Here is a 21844-nt window from a genome sequence, read left to right on the forward strand (position 1 = left end):
GGAGGGCGGGGCGGAGCGGCGCGACGCTGGGACGCGACTTCCCGCTCCGGAAGGCGGACTCACAGCGCAAGCGCAGAGTATTGTGAACCGGTAGGTTGACTTTCGGGTTTAACCGGGCTGCTCCGCGTGCTTCAGTATTTCCTGTCAAGAATGTTTGCTGGACCGCTGGGACGCGGCCGCGGGCCAAGTGTGTGACTGTCTTACCGACTCGCAGGTGAACTTGGGCCGTTTCGTCGTCTGAGTTTCTCTTATTGTATGTAGGACAGTATGTGCACCACATCAAGCCTAAGTGTTAAGTAAAACCTGAGGAACTATTACCAGCATGTAATTCAGATTTCAAGTGTTCACTTACGGAAAGTTTTCCCGAAAAAAAAGATTGTACACTTGAGGTTGTTAGTTTTTGGTAGACCCACCCCCCCACACACAAAAAAAATGCATTTTCTATCTGTAGGCCATTAATAAAGATTTATTCCATCCAATGCAATACCATGCAGCCACTTAAAAATAATGAAACTTGGACTGGGATTATGGCTCAGTGGCAGAGCACTTAGTGTGAGGCACTGGGGTTCAACTCTCAGCACTGAGTATCAATAAAGGTCCAATGACAACTAAAACAAATATATATTTAAAAAATAATGAAGTTATGTTCTGTGTAACCAAAAATAATTTTTAGGAATGAGGACGATTATGAAGGTTTAAGTCCTGTGCTACTAAAAGATTACCATAAAGAAATAGCAAGATTTAAATTAATAATACAGCAGATCTCAATCCTGGTTGCACTTAGAATCTATTTGGAGAGTTTTTAAAGGTATAGTGCCCAACCCCAGATTTTTAATTTTTGTTTAGTTTACAAATAGCTCCCAGATAATTCTATGTGAAGTTAACCTGAGGACCACATATGATGTAAGGTCATTGGCTTTCCCCACCCTCCCTTTTTCTAGTATATTAATTTTTTTTCAATGAGGAACACAGGTTTTCAAATTGAAACAAAACAATACAGGGCAATAGGCAAAGTTTCAAATGCCAGATGGAACTCCTAGTCACTTCATTTCTGAGCTTCAAACCCATGAGACATGAGAGAAAAGGTGAGTTATCCTTGGGGCTTGGAATGTGTTCTAGGACCACTTGCCACTGGAATCAGGATTTCCAGTAAATTTCAGTCTTATTTCATGTTTGGAGAAAATTAAGCTATTTCTTCTGTTTATTTGCACTCCTACCTCCTCAAAGCAAAACGAAACACTACCCCAGAGCTCCAGTGACTGAAATTCACCAGGTGTAAGGCAGCAAATCCACATGGGAAGTCCATACATCCAGATTCATCTCTGCCCCTCTTCCCCAAGAGCCCTCACCTACAGGTTTTCTGGCCTCAAGGGTCAAAGGAGACTTAAGAGATCCTGAGGACATGGAACAGCTACCATGTCCCAAGTTTAAGAGATAGCTACTCTGTCTAACTTGCCTTCCCGTCATTCACATCTTAAGTGCTTCTCCCAACACAGGGCTCACAACATGGAGATCACCACACTGGTGGTTTGGGTGCCACTATGAAGCCAGGAACTGCTTTATGCTCTCCCATAGTCCTACCCAAATTATTTTAAATAGGACATTTTAATTTAAAACTTAAAGTATAAACTTATTGTTAACTTATAAATCATTAAATATATTTATGCTATGGGATGAAGCATGCCCCCAAAATACATGCTGGAGTTCTAATCTATAGTAGCTGTGGATGTGAACTTTTTTGGAAATAGGGTCGTTATGCATTTGTAATCAAGCTAAAATGAGGTCCTGGGTCTGGGTGACTAGAGTCCTTAAGAGAGATATTTGGACATGGAGAGACATACCCAGAGAAGAAAACATGAAGACAGAGGTAGGGGATCAGAGTGATGCATGTGTAAACCCAGGAACACCAAGGATTGCCATCAATCACCAGAAGAACAGACAAGAAATGGTTCTCCAGAACCTTCAAGAGAGCATGAAGTAAATGCTCTGCTTTATCTCTAGAACTGAAACAATTTATGTTGTTTTGGTGATCCAACTTATGGTTAACTTGTTGATACCCTATGACACTAATACAATGTTCTAGAAACATTTACTCAACCCTCACTACTACCCTAGGAGGTAGAAAATATTAACTATTCCCATTTCCTAGGCACAATTTTAATATGTCTAAGTGAAGTGCTACGTGGATCAGAACCCAAGATAACCACAAGACCACACAACTCCGTCTGCTCCTTGGATAAAGCAATGACCATCCATGGGAGGGCCTGCATAAAATCTCCATGTACACTGTAGGTCAACCATACATGCATGCAATAGAATGTTATTTGGGCATAAAAAAGAATAAAGAAACATGTCACACCATGAATCAACCTCAAAAACATACTAAGTGGAAAGAAATACAATAGACTTCACTATTATTATATGAATCGTCCAGAAAAGGTGAATTTATAGACAGAAAGTAGATGAGTGGTAGGCTGGGGATGGAAATGAAGACTAATTATGAATGGGTATGAGAGATCTTACTAGGGAATGAAAATGTTCACAACTAATTTATGGTGATGGCTACACCTTTCAGTAAAGTTACTGAAAATCACTGAATTGTATACTTGAAATGGATGAATTGTAAAACAAGGTTATTTTTTAAAAATTAGGTTTTAATGACCTATATAAGTTAAAAACCACCCTAGAACTAATTTATTATTTTCAAACAGAATGATAAATATACTATTTAAATTTTACAAACTGCTTTCAATGATAAAGAATATTACTTTATTAATCCAAACTTTAGTTGTGGAAAAAAGCCAGAACAGCTTAGAGTTGAAACAGTACAGGGGCCAACAGCAAAAATTTTTCTTTGGACATTTAGAGACTAGGAAGTTACTGTCCCCATTCTCCAGAGCCTCTGAGAAGATGATTAGGAACCAAATAAATGAAATATTTTCTTCTTACACCTGGTATACTTCAGACAGTCTTCACCTGGTAGACATCACTATGTCTCTTCTCAGATCTAGTCTTCCCCATGTAGAGCTCCTTAGACATGGAAGGAGGCCTACAGCTTCTCCGGATTATGACTCCTTGCCCCAGCACATGCTCAAGGAGCTGTAGTGTAGGCAGGTGGCTAAAGCAGAACCACCTGGCAGACATCTCTCTGGAAATGCCTTTCAAGTAGTTTGCAGGATGTGCGAACCTCTGTCCCAACTTTTTAGTGGGCTGTGTTGTGCATTGGTGACTCCTTTTCTGGGAATCTGAAGCCTCCAGGCAGGTCTCTCCTTCAATGGGGACTGAAGGCAAACATGTTTCTTCCTGGCTTTCCAGGTAGGACTTCACCAGACTCCAGATGCTGAGATAAAGCAGTGCTTGACAGGAACCAAGCAGGACAGCAGATTCCACCCTTTCCTGGTCCTCTTTATCAGGACTTTAGGCCCATTTTGGCCATCATCTCTTCATAGACCGTCCATGCCATTGCTGCCATCAGAGTTCTGCGGAGGGCCCGGGGGACACTGCCTTGAAAGAAGCCACGCAACCCATAGTCCTACGATGAAAATAAATGTCAAAACTCCAGAAATAAAGTAGTAATATAATTAACTATCCATCTGGCACCAGAGAGTCTCTGTTACCTTGTTTCTGAGTCTTAGTTTCTAAAGTATATGCCATATCTATGAATAAGACCCGGTGGTACACACCTGTAATCCTAGTGGCTTAAGAGGCTGAGGCAAGAGGATCACGAGTTCAAAGCCAGCCTCAGCAAAAGCGAGGTACTAAGCAATTCAGTGAGATACTGACTCTAAATAAAATACAAAATAGGGCTGGGGATGTGCCTCAGTGGTTGAGTGCCCCTGTATTCAATCCCTGGTACTCCACTACCACCACAAAAGGAAAAAAAGATAACTAATGAACTTTAAAAAATGTTTTTTGACCAGCTGTGATGGTGCATGCCTGTAATTTAAGATAACTAATGAACTTTAAAAAATGTTTTTTGACCAGCTGTGATGGTGCATGCCTGTAATTCCAGCAATTCAGGAGACTGAGGCAGAAAGATGCATATCAAGGCCAGCTTCAACAACTTGGCAAGATCCTGTCCCCAAATAAAAAATAAAAAGGGCTAGGGATGTAGCTCAGCATGGAGCAGCCCTGGATTTAATCCCTAGTAACAGAAGAAGAAGAAAAAAAATCATTTTGCATACCTGCTAGGCTTTAAGCCTATTCTATCTAAGAGAATTTCTTAAAAATCTTTTTGTTTTATGTTTTTGAGTGAGGGGTGCTAGGTACTGAATCCAGACTTGTACATGTTAAGCATGCTCTCTACCATGAGCAACACTCACAGGCCCCCTACGTCATGCAAGATTATTGTGTATAGTTGTATAGTCTGTACACTACACAGAAGCACTGAGCCCCAAGTAGCAGATGAAATCCATGCCAAGGTTTGTTTGCCAAACCTGGATCCTGGATACAGGCTGAAGGAAGAGTAGGCTTCTTACCATTTGTCTATCAGGAGGGAGTACTTTTTGTGTCATTCACTGTGTGCTCTTGGTAGCCCTATCTGTATAAGAATTAAAGGCAAAACACCTCTTCATTTTTTTAGGGGGTAACAGGGACTGAACTCAGGGGCACCCAACCACTGAGCCACATCCCCATCCCTATTTTGTATTTTATTTACAGACAGGGTCTCACTGAATTGCTTAGTGCCTTGCTTTTGCTGAGTCTGGCTTTGAACTCCTGATCCTCCTGCCTTAGCCTCCTAAACCGCTGGGAGGCATGTACCTCTGCACCTAGTAAAACACCTCTTCTTTCTCCCTCACAACCTGAAATAATTTGCAATCTCACATATATTGAAAAATATATTATTGTTATACTTCATGACTTTATGTACAGAGAATAAGAAAGCCGACAGCCTAAATGGTATGAGCAGTATTAGAGTCACAAATTCACATTTATTTTTAACAGGAATATCTGGTGTGTGATAACAGTACTGTGTTCCAAAATGGCCAATCCACTGGTTTTTAAATAGTGCTTTAGTGCCTTTTATATCTTTTATAACATTTTATTTTCAGTACCACTTGTATTAGACCAAACAGCTAGACCATAATATGTATGCTTCTTTTCTATCTTTTTTCCTATGTTAATTAGAGTACTGAGACCACCCAGACGTCCTGTTCAGCAGATCTGGGCTATAGTCAAACAATCTGCATGTTGATGAACAGGGGATCCTAATATAGGTGCCCCTCCCCTCAAAACAAAAACAAAAACACATAAGCTTTTATGGTTCTCAACCTTGGCAGCACACTGGGATTACTGGGACCTTTAAACAAAACTTTTCTGATTTTTGTTTTCTTTTGGTGCTGGAGTTGAGCCCACAGTCTTATACATGCTAAGCACATGCTCTACTACTGAGCTACACCCCAAGCCCCTAAAAAAATAGTTCTGATACTGCCCTTCCACCAGATCGCTGATATCTTTGGCCTAGATTTTGACCTGGGAATGCAGATTTCTAAAAGTTTCTCAAATGATTCCAAATGAATGAAGGACAGGAACTACTGCTTTAGAGAGAGATCCTTATCCACTACAAGAAACTATACTCATTCTATGGTCTTACTTTGAAAATGATAGTTACTGCTTGGCCTATCCACTGAAACTTCACTGGGGAGAGCTGCATGTGGGTCTTGATAACATCCGCAGGTTGAGTTACCAGAGAGGCCAGAATACCAGCAAATATCCCACAGCTGAAATTTATGACAGGAATAAAGACTGCATCCAACTGGTCTGAAAGAGAACACACATAACATGGAATTACATATCTCATATTTATCAGATTTATCAGATAAAACTCAGTGTAAGTTGTCCCTTCATTCGTCCCCAAATTCAGAAAGATGTAGATTCAAACAAGTTTAAGGATTAAATATTTGAAGGTGCAACTAATGGGCTTGGGTTGTAGCTCAGTAGAAGAGCGCTTGCCTAGCATGTGTGAGGCACTGGGTTTGATTCTTAGCACCATATATAAAGAAATAAAATAAAAGCTCACCAACAACTAAAAAATATTAAAAAGAAAAAGGTATAACTAATATCCAAGTTATCCATAATGGGTCAAGCACAATGTCATGTGCCTCCTGATATAAAAACTGTATCATATCCTTGGTCCACTTGCTAAAAATAAATAACTAAATCTAATCACTAAAAAAACACATTATATAAACCCAAATTTAGGTATAGCAACTGGCCTCTATTCTTGGAAATAAAAATTACTACAAAGTACACTACTGAAATGATTAGAGAAATCAGAATATGGACTATGTGTTTAAGAATTTTACCTGTATTAAACTTCTTGAATTTGAAAAAATAGATGGTTACATGAGGGCCTGTCCTTGTTCTTAGGAAATACACACTGAGATATTTAAGGGTAAAGATGAGTCATGTCTACAACTTACTCTCAAAAGATTTAAAGATTTATATAATGTATTGTTCTTGTGGCCTTTCTCATAGGTTTAACATTATTTCTAAATACCCAATTTAAAAAATTTTAGGATGGATTGAAAATTTAAAAATACACTTCCAGGCGTGATATTGGCACCAAAATAGACATGTAGACCAATGCAAAATAGAAGACACAGAGACAAACCCTCATAAATACAGCTATCTCATACTAGACAAAGGCACCAAAAACATACAGTGGAGAAAAGACGGTTTATCTAACAAATGGTTCTGGGAAAACCGGAAATCCATGTGTAACAAAATGAAATAAAACTCTCTCATCCTGTACAAAAATCAACTCAAATTGGATCCAAGACTTAGGCACAGAGACCTGTACCTCATAGAAGAAAAAGTAGGCCCAAATCTTCATCATATCAGCTTAGGACCTTACTTCCTTAACAAGACTCCTAAAGTACAAGAAATAAAATTAAGAATCAATAAATGGGATATATTCAAACTAAAGAGTTTCTTCTTAGCAAAGGAAATAATCAATAATGTGAAGAGAGAACCTATAGAATGGGAAAAAATCTTTACCACAAGCACCTTGGATAGAGCACTAATCTCCAGGATATGTAAAGAACTCAAAAAACATAACACCAAAAAAACAAACAACCCAATCAATAAACAGGCTAAGGAACTGAACAAGCACTTCACAGAAGAAATATAATCGATCAACATACATATAGAAAAATGTTCATCATCTCTAGCAATTAGAGAAAAGCAAATCAAAACTCCAGTCAGAAAGGTAATTATCAAGAATACAAGCAATAAAGAGTATTGGCAAGGATGTGGGGGAAAAGGCACATTCACACATTGCCGATGGGACTGAAAATTGATGCAACCACTTTGGAAAGCAATATGGATATTCCTCAGAAAACTTGGATTGGAACCACCATTTGACCCACTATCCCACTCCTCAGTCTATACCCAAAGGACTTAAAATCAGCATACTACAGTAATGCAGTCACATCAATGTTCATAGGAGCTCAATTCACAATTGCTAAATTATGGAACCAACCTAGGTGCCCTTCTGCTGAGAGCCATTGCCAAGTAGGAATGACGCATCGAAATTTCCTTGCCAGCGTACCCCATGTTGCTTAGAGGAAGGACTCGTGGAAATGGACTTGCCTTGGACATTCGCTGTGACATTGCATGTATGCTTGAGTAAGGTGACCTTGCTCAAGGACCAGGGCGGATCCTGGTTTAGGGCGGATCAGGTTTTAGGGAGTATCCTGCTCTTTGGGTTTAGGGCGGTTCCAGGTTTAAGGTGTACCCTGCCTGGAATAAGGCGCATCCTGCTGCCTCAGGCACGCTGATCCTTGAGCTCCCGTTGGGATTCAGAAAGTATTTGGGATTCAAAGCCTGGTGGAGTACGTGAATTTTTGGAGAAGAACGTGATTTTCCCCAGAACGTGTTTGTAGAGGGCTGGTGTGAGTTCGGGAATAAAGAATTGCTGTTTGAATCTACAAGGCTGTGAGTGGCTCGTGATTTTGTGCCAGCCAGACTGCGGCACCCTTCAACAGATGAATAGATAAAGAATATGTGGTACACATATACAATGGAATATTACTCAGCCTTAAAGAAAAATGAAATTATGGCATTTGTAGGTAAATGGATGTAACTATAGAACATCATGCTAAGTGAAATAAACTAATCCCCCAAAAACAAAGACCAAATGTATTCTGATAAGCAGATGCTGATCCATAGTGGTGATAGCGGAAGAATAAAGGAACTTTGGATTGTGCAGAGAGGATTAAGAGGAGGGAGGGACGTGAAGAAAGGTACAATGTGACAGACATTTTACCCTATATACATGTATGATTACACCACGGGTGTGACTCTGCACCAAGTACAGCCAGAGAAATGAAAAGTTGTGCTCCATTTGTGTAAAATGTGTCAAAATGCATTCTACTGTCATGTATAACTAATTAAAACAAATTAAAAAAAAAAATAGAAGGGAGACCAGTAGAATAGTAGAAGGGGAACAGGGGAGGGAGGAAGGGGAGATACTGGAGAATAAAATTGATCAAATTATACTGTTTTATTGTGTGCATGCATGAATATATAACAAATTCTGCTGATATGTATAATTATAATGCACCAATAAAAAGGGGGGAAATACACTTCCAGGGACTATGGATGTAGCTCAGTGATAGAGTACAAGCACAAGGCCCTGGGTTCAATCCCTCGCACAAACAAACAAAAAAAAATTCACTTCCATGCTTTATTGCCTTAATTTTCTGTTATAAAATAAAGCTGTGACCTGCAGGGTCACACCTCCTGCAGCTTGGGGAGAGACAGCTAATCTCCCAAAGCATTCTAACTGTAGCAGATCACCAGTCTGGATGGTAGGCATTCCAGTTTCCCTAATTAGCCACAGACACTTTACTGAATGCAGGTGCATTCTACAGAACAACTTTCTACATCTTGCTCTGCTTGGGTGGATGTTTACAACTTATAGATTTCACCCACATCTAGTCCAATATAAGCTTACTGGTGAGGTGGGCCTAACTGAAACTCAGATTTTGCAGCTTTACCTCTACCCAAAGGGAGGGCTCAAACAACATTAACTAGAAACACAGCAAGGATGAAAATAATTTTTTTTTCCTTCAAACTTCTAATCCATCAGTGTTTCTCAAACTTGAATCACAATAAGTCTTCTAAAAAGATACACCTCACAGGTTTGTACCCCAAAGTTTCTCATCTAGGAGGCCTTGGATGGGACACAGGAATTTTACAATGTACTGTTTTGGGATGTACTATTACAGAACCTCTGCAAAACACATGTTATTCTTTACCCAGTCCATCCCAATCTGCCAAATTATAGTAGCATCAGTACTCTTTGATTGAAGAGCATATAAACTCCAAAGGGCAATGGCCAAGTCTGTCACACCCACCTTTGTGGCCCAGCACTCAGCCCCAAACCGGACACAATCTTACTATGGCTCAGATCCTAAAACTGGTAAGAATAACAAACAGAATAACAAAAGAATAACAAATAAAACAGCAAGAACCCAATGTCTCAGGAATACCTCTTTTCCACCACACCTTCCTTTATCCTTACCATGGAGCACTAGGCCTTTGGTCTGGCTGTAAAACATCAGGTAAATTCCTGAAAAGGGTGCATCACGAAGGAGAGTTGCTGACAGGCCGCTAAACAGGCCTCGGTGTCCCTCACTGCGATAGATGCTTCTCAGAGCTGCGTAGATGCTCTCATAGCCGTATTTTCCACTCTGCAAAGGGAGCACAGATCCAGTGACTGATATAGAGGTCTTGCACTGGAGCAGTACCCCAACTGACTTTTCAGGTTATTCAGCGTCACCAAGGCACTAATGGGCTCTAGCTCACACATGGCTTGGCCTGCTTACACAAATGAGTTCTGTGACCACATCCAACTCTAAGTTGGACTATAAATCAAGAATTGACACTAGTCGCTTCCCAAGAACCCAGTGGCTCTGTGTACCAACCCTGAAGTCCTAGAGCTATCAAACTCACCTCATAGCGTGTCTTGATCACTGTGATAGGTGACATGCAGACCCCTGCAACAGAGCGAGAGCTCATACCCAGCATGATCGATTCCAGGGGAGTAGGGGGATGGCCTCGCAAGAAATACTGCTTCAAAGAGTAGAGAGTGCCAAAGTAAATTCCAACGCCAGGGACACATCTCACGATGGACTGCAGAAAAAGCCAGAGGGAAGAACAATGAAATCAAAGAGCCAACACCATTAGATACTGTCTTAGCTGAGTTTCCCCAAAAGATCCCAAGATAATTTGCATGCAAGTAGTTTATTGAAGGTGCAGAGAAAACACCAACCGGGAAGTGGGTAAGAGAGACAGGAGAGATGGCAGCTAATAAAGGATGAACTACAAAAGCAGTTACAGCTGTGGGCAACTCAGTCCCTTTGGGGAACTCTGGGAACCAGTGAAGAACACACCTCAGAGTTAGTCCTCCATCGGAGGGGAGAGGGTGAAGTTTAAACATCAACCCATTATTCAGTTGTTGAGGACTGTGTGGGTTGGGGTAAGTTTTAACACCTTGGCAATCCTAGCAAAGTGAGTCCTTAGGGCTAGTAAAAGCCATTAGGGAAAGAAATACAGGTGTGAGGTTCCAGCCCACTTTCAATGAAGTGGTAAGGGGCAAGAATACACTGAAAGGCAGGCAGAGGGAGGAGGTGGGCTAGCTATTTCTGCTGCAGACTGTGCTACACTAACAAATCATACCCAAGGTATACAGGTACAATATTTCCTTGAGCCCTCAAACAGAAGTTAGTGACAGTACATGAGATGGGTGGGAAGTGCAGTAGTCCCCTCTTATCTGTGGAGGACATGTTTTAAGACCCCCAGTGGATGACTGAAACAGTGGATAATACCAAACTCTACAAACAGTATGTTTTTTCCTATATTGTACATACATAACTATGATAAAGCTTCATTTATAAATTAGGCACAGTAATTAATAAAAATACAATTATAACACTGTAATAAAAATTATATGACTTGGTCTGGATCTCTCCCCCACCCCCTCAATACAGCTTACACAGTACTCACCCTCCTTCTTGTGATAATAGATGACAACGCCTACCTCATGAGATGAAGGGAGGTGAATGACACAGTATAAGGCTACTACTGACGTTCTGACAATAGGTCAGAAGGAGGATCATAGAGCCACCAACCTCGATGGCTGAATGTCAGGAGCAGATGATATCAATAGTTGGGGAGCTTTGATAGTTGAAGGGCTTTTTGCCAAAATCTTTTGGAAGAACACTGTATTCAAGAGTTATCTCTTTCTCACTCATCCAAGTGTTGCTGCAGAGGCTGTCATCTTTTGGTGATGAACTGGGTGACTTTAATGCTGTGTTCTCTCCATAATTTTGTCCTTTAATGTCTGTGCAATTCAAAACACTTCAGCAAATTTTAATAATATCCATATTGTTGGCTCTGCTTCAGTTTCTTCCTCTTCTTCTTCCTCTGTTCATGACTCAACAAGTGTTTCCAATTCCTAATTAACACATCTTCATGGCCTTCAATGTTCTTCCACTCCATCAAGCACGTCCTTCCATGATTTATGCCATGGTGCCTCTTCTATACTTTCACGAATACAGATCATCTTCTTATAGGAGAGCCTGGCTTCATCAAATTGAAGACTTGCTTTCTCTTTAATGAACTTCTTCAACTCTGCCAGAAATGTGGCAGCAATTTCATCAGCAGGTACAACCTCTCGGGTAACTCTTACATTTTTCAGTCCAAACCTATCTAAATCCATGTAACCATCTCTTACTTTCAGTAAATGGCTTGCTGTCATTCATCACAGGGGACACTTTGCCGAACGAAGTCTTCCTCTAGGTTCAGTGCTTTCTGGTGCAACATACTGTTATCAATTAGAACATGTTTTTTGTTCATATCTTCCACTCACAAATTTAATGCCTTTTCAATCTGCACTAAGTACTTCTCACACACTATGTCTGTAACTTTGCAGTTTGAAATGTGACAGCAAAACTAGAATGAATTTCTTTTTCCTTCTTCACAACTTCAGATAGAATATTTCACTTTTGCCATAGCTGTTAGCAACCTCGGCATACACTTTTTTTTCCTTTGCTTATTAACTCATGAACTTTTACCTTTTCACTCAAAGGAAGAACTTTACAGCTTCTCTTTGGCATATCCCAATTACTAGCATCACTGCTCTTGCATTTTGGGGCCACTATTAAGCACATAAGGATTACTTAACATAAATACTGATTCCCCAATAGTCAATCTGATTCCTGACATAGCTACTAAGTGACTATAAAAATGGGTGATTCACCTATAGGGCTGAGCAGTGAACAATGTGATATTTCATCACACTACTCAGAACAGTACACAATTTAAAATTTATAAATTATTCACCTCTGGAATTTAATATTTTTGGTCTGGGACTGACTGAAACCACAGAATGTAAAACCACAGATAAGGGGAAACCACTATACTCCCATTACTTCTAAGGAGCTGGTGAGGTACATGAGACATGACTGGTTACCAAAGAAAAGTGCTGCAAGAGAACCCAGACCCAGAAGGTGGCTTACAGGGGACATCCCTTTCCAAAGGCCCCAAAGACTCTCGGTGCGAACCACCTTCAAGAATACAGCCAACATGCCAACACGTCTGGACCTGAAGGCAGACAAAAGAAGAGGAAAAGTCACTTAGATCACTTCCTTATAAAAAAAAATCTCCACTCAAAGACTTTGTATTTACTCTTTCCTAAAACACTTAGGAATCCCTATAATGCATCGTAGAATTACTCTTGACTTCCCATGTGTTCCTGGTTTGACAAATGTTCATCTGTCCATTCACACGGCAAGCAATGGAATAACCTCCCATTTTAAATATACTTTATATACTTCCTATAGTGCTGAGCTCTATATAGCACAAAACAGTCACAAATGATGTTATTTGTAGAAAACCACCCCCTATCAAGCAGTACAGTTAAGACATCATGAGCTAGCACAATAAAATGCAAATGTCACTGAGGCAGATCCTCTGGAGCTGCACAGGAAAGGATCCCACTTAATGAACAAGAAACATCAAATATAAAAATATATATATTCACTGAGAACACTATACAATGAAACACAGTTGGGCACAGCTTGTGCTTCTCTTTGAGCATCCAACAGAATGGACGTTGATTTAACTGGAAAGATGATCCAGTGCCTGAGAAATGGAACCCAGTGCCTCAGTGAAATGTGGAGCAGCAGGTCCTACCCATGGTCTGAGGGCTGGAGAGTCTGCAGGCGTGTTTTAAGGAGATCCAGGGGCTGGAAAAGGAGGGTAGAGCAGGTCCCACTGATGGAGCCACACAGGAAAGCCTTGATCACTGGATGTAACTGCAGAACAAGAGAGCATTGTGTCAGCAGCTCTGCTAGCACATTATGCACCTTTCTCCACAGCTGGGCCAGTAACTCCAGGCTAGTGCCTCTTCTTTTTTTTTTTTTTTTTAAATAAATAAACAAATAAATAAATAAATGACAGCAGAATGTATTACAATTCTTATTACACATATATACCACAATTTTTCATCTCTGTTTGTATATAAAGTACTTTGACACCCAATTCGTGTCTTCATACATGTACTTTGGATAATGATGTCTATCACATTCCACCATCCTTGCTAATCCCCTGCCCCCTCCCTTCCCCTCCCATCCCTCTTCCCTATCTAGAATTCATCTATTCCAGAGAAACACATGGCTGGAAATTCATAACACTGGAATGTTGCTGAGGATATTGTGCCCTACAAGAGCTATTCCTCTGGTCTTAGTGTTGCTAATAATTTTACTCCCTGAGCAAACAGACTGAGCAACATGTCTATTTCCATGCCACTGTCCACACTTACCACGCTTTGTCCTACTTGAAAAATTACAGATATCTCTTTGTCTTTGGAAAAGCAAACTCAATTGAGTTTAACTCTAAACTTTGGTTTCTAGGCTCCCTTGGCTATACATCCTATAATATATTATAGGATCAGGTCAAAAACAAATGAAACCTGAAGCTTAGTCACAATGTATGAGAAGTTCCATTTCTGCTATAATCTATGAATTTCCTTCATTTAAAACTTTCCCTTTCTCCTTCCCTCCCATCTCACTGGGACCTACAGAGGTGACAGATGGCTCTATAGATCAATAGCCACTCCTAGGTTTGTTGCCTCTACTTCAGCCCTGGCACTGTCACACACACTGGCTTATCTATAGGCACCATCTGGAGGAGTATAACTCCTTCAAAGACTAAATGTACCTCCCTCAAGCACAGCCCAGGAGCCTCAGCTCCTAGCATTGGTGCTAGTGTGACAACACTGTGTTCTCTTTCCAGAGCCCCAGAACCCAGCAGCACAAATGGTAGTGAAAGCACACTTTTTAAAAAACCCTCTTTTCCAAAGAAGACACTTGGCAAATTCCATCTAAAAAAGACCTTTTCCCTCATTTAGTAGCTTTTATACTACTGTAGCCCTAAAATACTGTTAAGATAAATTCAGTTTGCCATTATACATATCACATAATCACCTACAGGAACTGAAATGTCTAATATGTAGTACTTGTTTCACAGAAAAAACAAATCATCACAAATTTTATATATATATATATATATATATATATATATATAAACAGAAAAGACAGATCATCCCAAGAGCCACCATGAACAAGTTATAACTGCAATGACTTAGAAAACCACTGGGAAGGTCTAAATAAATTCAGAAATTAAAGACTGGAGTTTACAACCATGTTGCAATAGCCCTGAAATGACAGCAGGTGTTTTGATAAGACAATAGGTAAAAATCAAACAAAGGTATATATATATTTTTTTGTACTGGGGATTGAACCCAGGGGTGCTTAACCACTCAGCCACATACCCAGCCCTTTTTATGTTTATTTAGAGACAGGGTCTTGTTGAATTGCTTCGGGTCTCACCAAGTTGCTAGGGCTGGCTCTGAACTTGTGATCCTCCTGCCTCAGTCTCCTTAGCTGCTAGGATTCCAGATATATGCACCACGATGCCTGGCAAAGGTGTACATTTTGTCTGTATGGGCCCAACTCCCTCTTACCCAGAGATGTCCTGCTTTTCTGCTAACCAATATCCCAGGAGATCTGTGTTTCTCAGCCTCACCTGAGACTTTGCAGCATCAAGGAGTACTGCTGCTTCACACACTGGGCCTTTGCCTTCCATTGTTGGCTTCTCTTCTCTGCCTGGTGCTCCAAAGCCTTCTTTCCAGACCGATGCCTATATCAGCTTCACTCACACTTTGCCAGTCATTCCTTGGGCCCCCAGTGTGCCATCTAGCTAGATATCCTTCACTAAAGTGGTTCTGAGGGCTCACCAAGGACGTGCATGTTCTTTCCTGTCCTGCCCCTGTCTTTATCTTACTTAGATTCTCTGATGCATCTGATACAGATGATTGCCTCTCCTCTCAGTCTTGGTTTCTCTTTCTCTTTGTTTCTAGCTCTCCTTCAAAGTCTCCTTTTCCTTGACCTGCCACTTAGATATTGCTGCTCCTCTTATCTCCTCTGTCTGCAGCCCTCTCAGGGCAACCTCACACACATGCTACTAACGCCCACATCTCTGGCCCCACTAACTCAACACCTCCTCCTTCAGTCTCATAAGAGTCTCAAACTCAACAGATGCAAAATGGAAACTTGGTCAACAGTTCTGCACACACATCTGTTTCTCCTCTGATCCATATTGGGATTCTCCAGGCATCAGGCTGGAAACCCAGAAGACACGAAGGCTTTCTTTGCCTACAGCTTCATCACCATGTCCTGCTGGCTGATCCCTTGGTCTTCCCAGTCTGCCCCTTGTCAATCTAGAAGGACTCTAAAGAATACTGAGTTTATTGGTATACACCTATAACCCCAGCTACTTGGGAGGCTGAGGCAGGAGAATCTCAGGGATAGCCAAGGCAACTTAGTGAGACCCTGTCTCAAAAATAAAATAAAAATAGCTGGGGATATAGTTCAGTGGTAGAGTGCTTCCCTACCATGGGCAAGGTCCTCAAATCAATACCCAGAACTGCATTAAAAAAAAGAAAAAAGAAATAGTTTATTCAGGAATGAGTAGGGGATTTGCAAATCTGCAATCTGTGTGCTATGATGGATCATAGACCCATTGGAGGAGGTTATTGCAAAGTGAAAAATTTTAAGGCAGAAGGACGTCCACCATGTAAAGTGTTTTAAACAAGAATCACTAGTATTTAAAAAAAAATAATAAAATCATTAAAAAAAAAAAAGAATCACTGGTCTCAGAGTTCACTGCAGGAGCTTCATTAGCTGACTGGTAGTATTGGCTGTTACTAGGAATTTGTCTTCATTGAATTGACCTTAACAAAGTTGTGTTTAACAAAGCTACTTGCAAGATTGTGGTTAGATTTGGCAAAGTCTCTCGTGATCGTTCTTGCTATAAGGCAAATAGGCACGAGGACCCTGCTGGCTCCGTTTAGTTTCATTTTGACATAAGTCACTCCATTTTGGTGCTAACTCCTTATATACTCCCATATATCCATCCTTTTGGCCTCCTTGACAGTTTCTAGTCTCAAGGGTGCAAAGTCATCCTCCAGGCCACTCCCAGAATAGCATTGGGTAAATCTCACAACCCCAGGAGCTATTTAAATCCATTTTACAGATCAAACTGAAGCTCACAGAGATTGTGAATGTGTCCTAGGTCAGAGGTGTTGAAGCCATTGGTCAAAACTCAAAATTCATGCTCCACTGAAGTGAAAATCTAGGATATTCAGGCTGATCACTCACACACCACTGCTGACCACTACTCATTTCCTCTTGAAATGCTTTTTTGGGGGGCTTCAGGTATTAACAGTGTCCATGGTTTCCTCTCACTTCTCAGGACACTCTCTTAAATGAAGACCTCCTTTATTTCCCCTGGAACCATGCTTCCACACCCCTCCCATGGCTTCACTTACCATCTCCCTCAGGAGATTCAGGCCCACACAGTCACTTGCTCAGATGTCCCCCACACACCTCTGATGATATTTCCAAATATGAACGATCCCCACCCCTCACCTTCAACTTGCTCCTCCTCTAGGATGCCCCATCCCAGTGAATGCACTGCCATTTATCTACCCAGCTTCCTGGGCCAAAAACCCAAGCACCATCCACACTCCACACTTGCTCATTCACCTCCTGAATAGCGCTCAAATTTATGTCTTGTATCCATCTTGGCTCAGGATACATCATCTCTTGCCTTCTTGACTGCCAAAAAAATTACCTCTTTACCTCATCTCTTTGACAGGCTAACTCACACTCTACCCTGCAGCCAGAGTCATCTTTCAAAACTGCAGATCGAACCATAGTGTTTTTTGGTATAAAACCCTTCAATGAAAGAGTTAATGTTTTATACAATTTTAAGTTATCAACTTAAGAGGCTGGGGTTGTGGCTAAGTGGTAGAGCGCTGGCCTAGCATGTCCGAGGCCCTGGGTTCGATCCTCAGCACCTCATAAAAATAAATAAATAACATAAAGGTATTGTGTCCAACTACAACTAAAAAATAAATATTTTTAAAAAGTTATCAACTTAAAAAAGAATAAATGTGTTGAAAATGTAGTACCAATAAATGTGTTAGAAACTACAAAGTATCCCTGGGCATGGTGGCACATGCCTATAGTCCCAGCCTGAGCAAATTAGCAAGAGCCTGTGTCTCAAAATAAAATATAAAAATGGCTAGGGATTTGGAGTGGTAGAGCACCCCTGGGCTCAATCTTTAGAACTAAAAAAGAAAGAATATTAGTCATTAGTACTTACTGAAATAAAAAAAAATTTAAAAGTCAACACCCTTTTATTGCTCTACATTCCTCTCAGGATAAAGTCCAAACTGCAGGCTGCAAAGTCTTCATGAATCATGCAGCTCCTTCTTTATCATTTTTGTGTTTGCTCTCACTCTCTCAAATACAATTCCTCTACCATAATGGAGGCCTATTACCTTCCTCTCACCCCAGAAAACTGAGGTATTGTCTCTCTACCCTAATTCATCTACTGCTCCCTAACTCCCCTGCTTCTGGGTTCAATGCCCCCTCCCCAGGATTCCTGCAGCAGCACCCATGCCCATCTCCTTTATAACTAAGGGTCCATGACAAAAGATATGGTGACTCCTGTCTTGTCTTCTTCATGGTGGTATCTCAATAACTGGGCACAATAGGTGTTCAACAGTGATAAATGAAAGGCTCTTGTCACATAATAGGAAATGTGACATGCTCAAGGCCTATCCCTTGAGCATACATCCACAGGATAAAGTTCAGTGGGCTCAGAGTGCCTCATCCCAGGACAGGTTAATCCTCCTCAGCTCCTTCCAGCCCTTCTCCAGCCCTTCTCCCTCCAGCAGTTTTCTTAGGTGCTGCTTCCCCAAGGCTCCCTCTGGTATTGCACTTAATTTGTTTCAAGGCTGAAATCCTTCACCTCTGGACCCAGGATGACAAAAATTATCTTTTTAATATCTTTCTTTTCACAGCACAGATTGGAACTATTATTGACTCAATATTTGTTGAATAAACTAATAAAGCCCATAATATTTATAATTTTTCAGGTCTATGAACACAGACCAGATGCTAAATATATATATGCCAGAAGCATCGATTAACCTCTAGTAGGTAAATTAAAAAAGGCAGATAATTAAGATTTTTGTCAATGGTAGATAGCACACCATTTGCGAGTGGACTTTTCTTTCTACCCTCCCTCCCTCTCTCTTTCCCCCCTCTCCTTCCCTTCCCCTCACCCCTTTCTGGTGGCCTTTTGCCCATGCTAAACATGTGCTTTACCACGGATCTACACCTCCAGCCTTCAAGAATAGACTTAATTTTTAAAAAATGCTCAATTATTCATGGAAAATAAGATGAATAATTTATTTCTTTTTTAGGTGTGAGAGGGGTAGGGCGAATAAAAGAGAAAAGAACACAAACACAAAGGTAACAATAACAGTTTGCAAAATGATTCTACAAGTAATTCCTATTCTACAAAAATATCCTAAATCCAATTCAGATCTGGAGGTGAAGGCTGGAGGGATAGAAAAAGGTAAGCAGATTTTCAAAATCATGAAGGTAGAGCTGCTGCGGCTGCCTTTAAATTTCTTAAAAAAAAAAACAAAAACAAAAAAGCTAGCCACCTCATCTAGCTAGCTACCCAATTCCTAGGGCCCGCCCCCAGCATAGCCACACCCCCGCCTTCACCAATCACCGGCGAGGATTAGGAGAGAACGCCCTGGGGGACCGCCGGCCTCGCCCACCAACACCTCCGCCTCCACCAATGGCGGCTGGGCGGCTCGCAGGCTGCAGCCAGTACGGACCGCAAGGGGCGTGGCGTCTTTGGCGCCCGCGAATCCGCCGGCCACTGCTGGTCAAGAGGCTGCGCCCCGGAGGAGCCTAAGCGGTGGCCCACTGGCTTCCTGGGGCAACCCTGGGACGGCTCGCCGTGGCTACTACGGCTCCTCAGGCTCAGCGCGATCCCTGGCCTTGCTATGGTTCAAAGCTCTGCCCGGCTGCCCTCTCATCTATCGCTCCAGGACTCGCACTCGGAACAACTTCTGGTACCGCGCACGGTGCTGGGCCCGCGCGGGCACACTCCCCGACACCTCGTCCCGGCCGCCGCAATACCGCCGCTCTCCCCAGACGTCGACCCAGCCCGTCCCAGGGTTTGGGCGGCAGCTCCTCCCGTCCCGCCTTGCGTTAATCCCACAGCCCAACTTTACCACTCCGGCCACGTCCCAATCCTGCGCGCCATCTGACTGTGCCGAGGGTCCCCCTAGAGCCTCGAATCCGCCCGAGCTGGCGGCCTCGGAACCCCTTCCTTCCCTTCTCGCAGGCTCCTCACCATAAGTGTCTCCACCTTGTCTCCGACATCTTGGGGAGGCAGCAGCGCTGCGCGCACCTTCTGATTCATTGGAGAGGAGAACAGCGAGAGCTCGGGGCCGGGTGCCTCGGTGGCCGCGAGGCCCGGCCCTGGAGACTGTGGACGGGAGATGAGTCGACGCGGTAGCCGGGCAACGCGTCGGGGTCTCCGGAAGAAGGAGCCCCGAGCTCCCAGCGCCTGGCTGGCCTGCGCGTCCCAGCTACGTCCACGCCCGGACTTTGCGCGGAAGCTACTAGCCTTTCTTCACTAGCTCCGCAGGCTGCGTGACTCGGCTCTCCAGCCTACCTTACCCATCCCGCCCAGCCGAACTCGGCAGCGCTAGAGGAGCACCGTCCTACGTGTACCGGGGAAGAGAAAGCCCGGTGAACCCAATGGAAAGGCACAGCCGGAAAGATTTCCCTTCCGGGTGCTTCGCTGGGTCACGCCCCTGGTGAGCGTGTCTTTAGTGCCACCTTGTGGAAGCTCATAGAATTACCGCTATTCTTGCCTGGGCCTGTTGAAGGAGGATACAGAGGGAGAGAGAGAAATTAGCTCAGGGGCGCTCTTACAATGAGCTACACCCCAGCCCCCTCCCTTTAAAAACCCAATGTGGCTTTTGCTTTCTGGGTTAGATGTTCAGGTCACGTGATGCTTTCCCATTCCAGGGATTGTAGACACCCTCTATCCAGGAAGACATACACAAGTGTAGGTTTGAGCACAGGAACTCTTCTTAAAATTTTATTCACAGCAAGGTTTGACACCTGGAGAAGTTTCTGCCATCAGAGTGAGGGCTAAAGTACACATGGGAGCTGGAGTGAATGGAACCAGCAGAATGTTTGGTTTCTTTTTCTTCTCCCTGCAAGGGCAGGGGAGATGGGCCTTGTAGTCTTTGCAGCTGGGTCAGTTTACATGGAAGAAAATGATTGGAAAGGCAAAGAATACAGGTGAATCACCTCCATGCTTCCAGGGAAACCAGTCCAGCAAGGTCTTTCTGCCTAAGTTCTTACTTTTGATGCCAAAGCATTAAGCCTACCTTTACCCTTTGGAACCAGTAGGAGTAGAAAGGGATATACCATGATATTCTGCCATTTTCATAAACCTCTCTAAACTTAGTGCTCTCAGAGAGGTCTGTGGATATCTTGTGATGATCTCCATCCTTAAGGCTGAAATCTTCAGCAAAGGGGGAAGCCACCGTCTGTGCCCACCAATATGGATGGGCACAAACAGCAGGAAAAGAGAATTCCAATGGCCTAACCAGCAGCTTTGGCCTAGAGGATGGTCCTGTTGCTGCTTTGGGCTTCACAAGAGAGAAATGCCTTTCCTCCTTCTGTGCCAGTGAACTTTGCTTCAAGTCTTATCACCTGGCCCAAGGTGACTGGACTACCATAGAGCAGTAAATGAGAGCAGCTCATGGGCTGGTCTCTAAGATATAGATGGGTAACTGTCAGGGTGGCCTGTGTCTCTATCAGAATGGGGTCCTCAGATCCTATTCCAAGGGCTGAGATGTCAGCAGTAACAGAAGATGAGCTGTAAGCCAAGCCCAGACAGTGTTGTATTATGTTCAAACCGTGAATCACTCCATCAACATTTTGGCACACCAGTTCCCCATCTTGTGGAAAAATCAGACTCTTCTTTTACTGTTGTCTTCCCACACAGGAATTTTATGCAACATTGTTGCTACACATAAGCACATATTTTCTGGTCATGATTCTCCCACATCCTAACTGGTGTGAATTGTCCACAGGGATGAGAACCCACTTTGCAGAAACTACTTTGCCATTTGCCTACTATCAAGTAGCTCTACCCACAGGGGAGAGATTTCATCTTTGACAGAATGACTGTATTTATTTATAAAACAGCATCCCCTATGTGATGGTCAATTTTATGTATCAACTTGGCTATTATACCCCAGTTTTTAACTTAAAACACTTCTCTAGGTGTGGCTGTGAAAATATTTTGTAGATGTTGTTAACACCATAAATTGACTTCAAATAAAGGAGATTATCTTCCATAATCTGTGAAGGCCCCT

At 42.4% G+C, this 21844-nt stretch overlaps 1 protein-coding gene and 1 long non-coding RNA gene across 3 annotated transcripts; one reads left to right on the forward strand and one right to left on the reverse strand.

Moving 5' to 3' along the window:
- The first annotated feature begins 76 nt into the window (after positions 1–76).
- On the forward strand, positions 77–3590 carry LOC144375037 (uncharacterized). The gene is made up of 2 exons (XR_013434342.1): positions 77–214; positions 3316–3590. It is a non-coding gene; the product is annotated as an uncharacterized LOC144375037 (long non-coding RNA).
- Positions 2747–20241, reverse strand: Slc25a38 (solute carrier family 25 member 38). Of its 2 annotated transcripts, XM_005317400.5 has the most exons (7): positions 19798–20238; positions 13204–13325; positions 12528–12612; positions 9961–10140; positions 9530–9698; positions 5594–5760; positions 2747–3532 (listed from the first exon to the last, which is right to left on the reverse strand). In XM_005317400.5, exons 1-7 carry the CDS (start codon positions 19864–19866, stop codon positions 3410–3412), a joined length of 915 nt encoding a protein of 304 aa, XP_005317457.1. In that variant the 5' UTR covers positions 19867–20238; the 3' UTR covers positions 2747–3409. The 2 variants fall into 2 exon arrangements, with proteins under 2 accessions (XP_005317457.1, XP_077894228.1); XM_078038102.1 differs by lacking the exon at positions 5594–5760 and having other exon boundaries at positions 19798–20241.
- Positions 20242–21844: the final 1603 nt, after the last annotated feature.

Source organism: Ictidomys tridecemlineatus, chromosome 2 (assembly GCF_052094955.1).
Source record: "Ictidomys tridecemlineatus isolate mIctTri1 chromosome 2, mIctTri1.hap1, whole genome shotgun sequence".
Lineage (NCBI taxonomy): Eukaryota > Metazoa > Chordata > Mammalia > Rodentia > Sciuridae > Ictidomys > Ictidomys tridecemlineatus.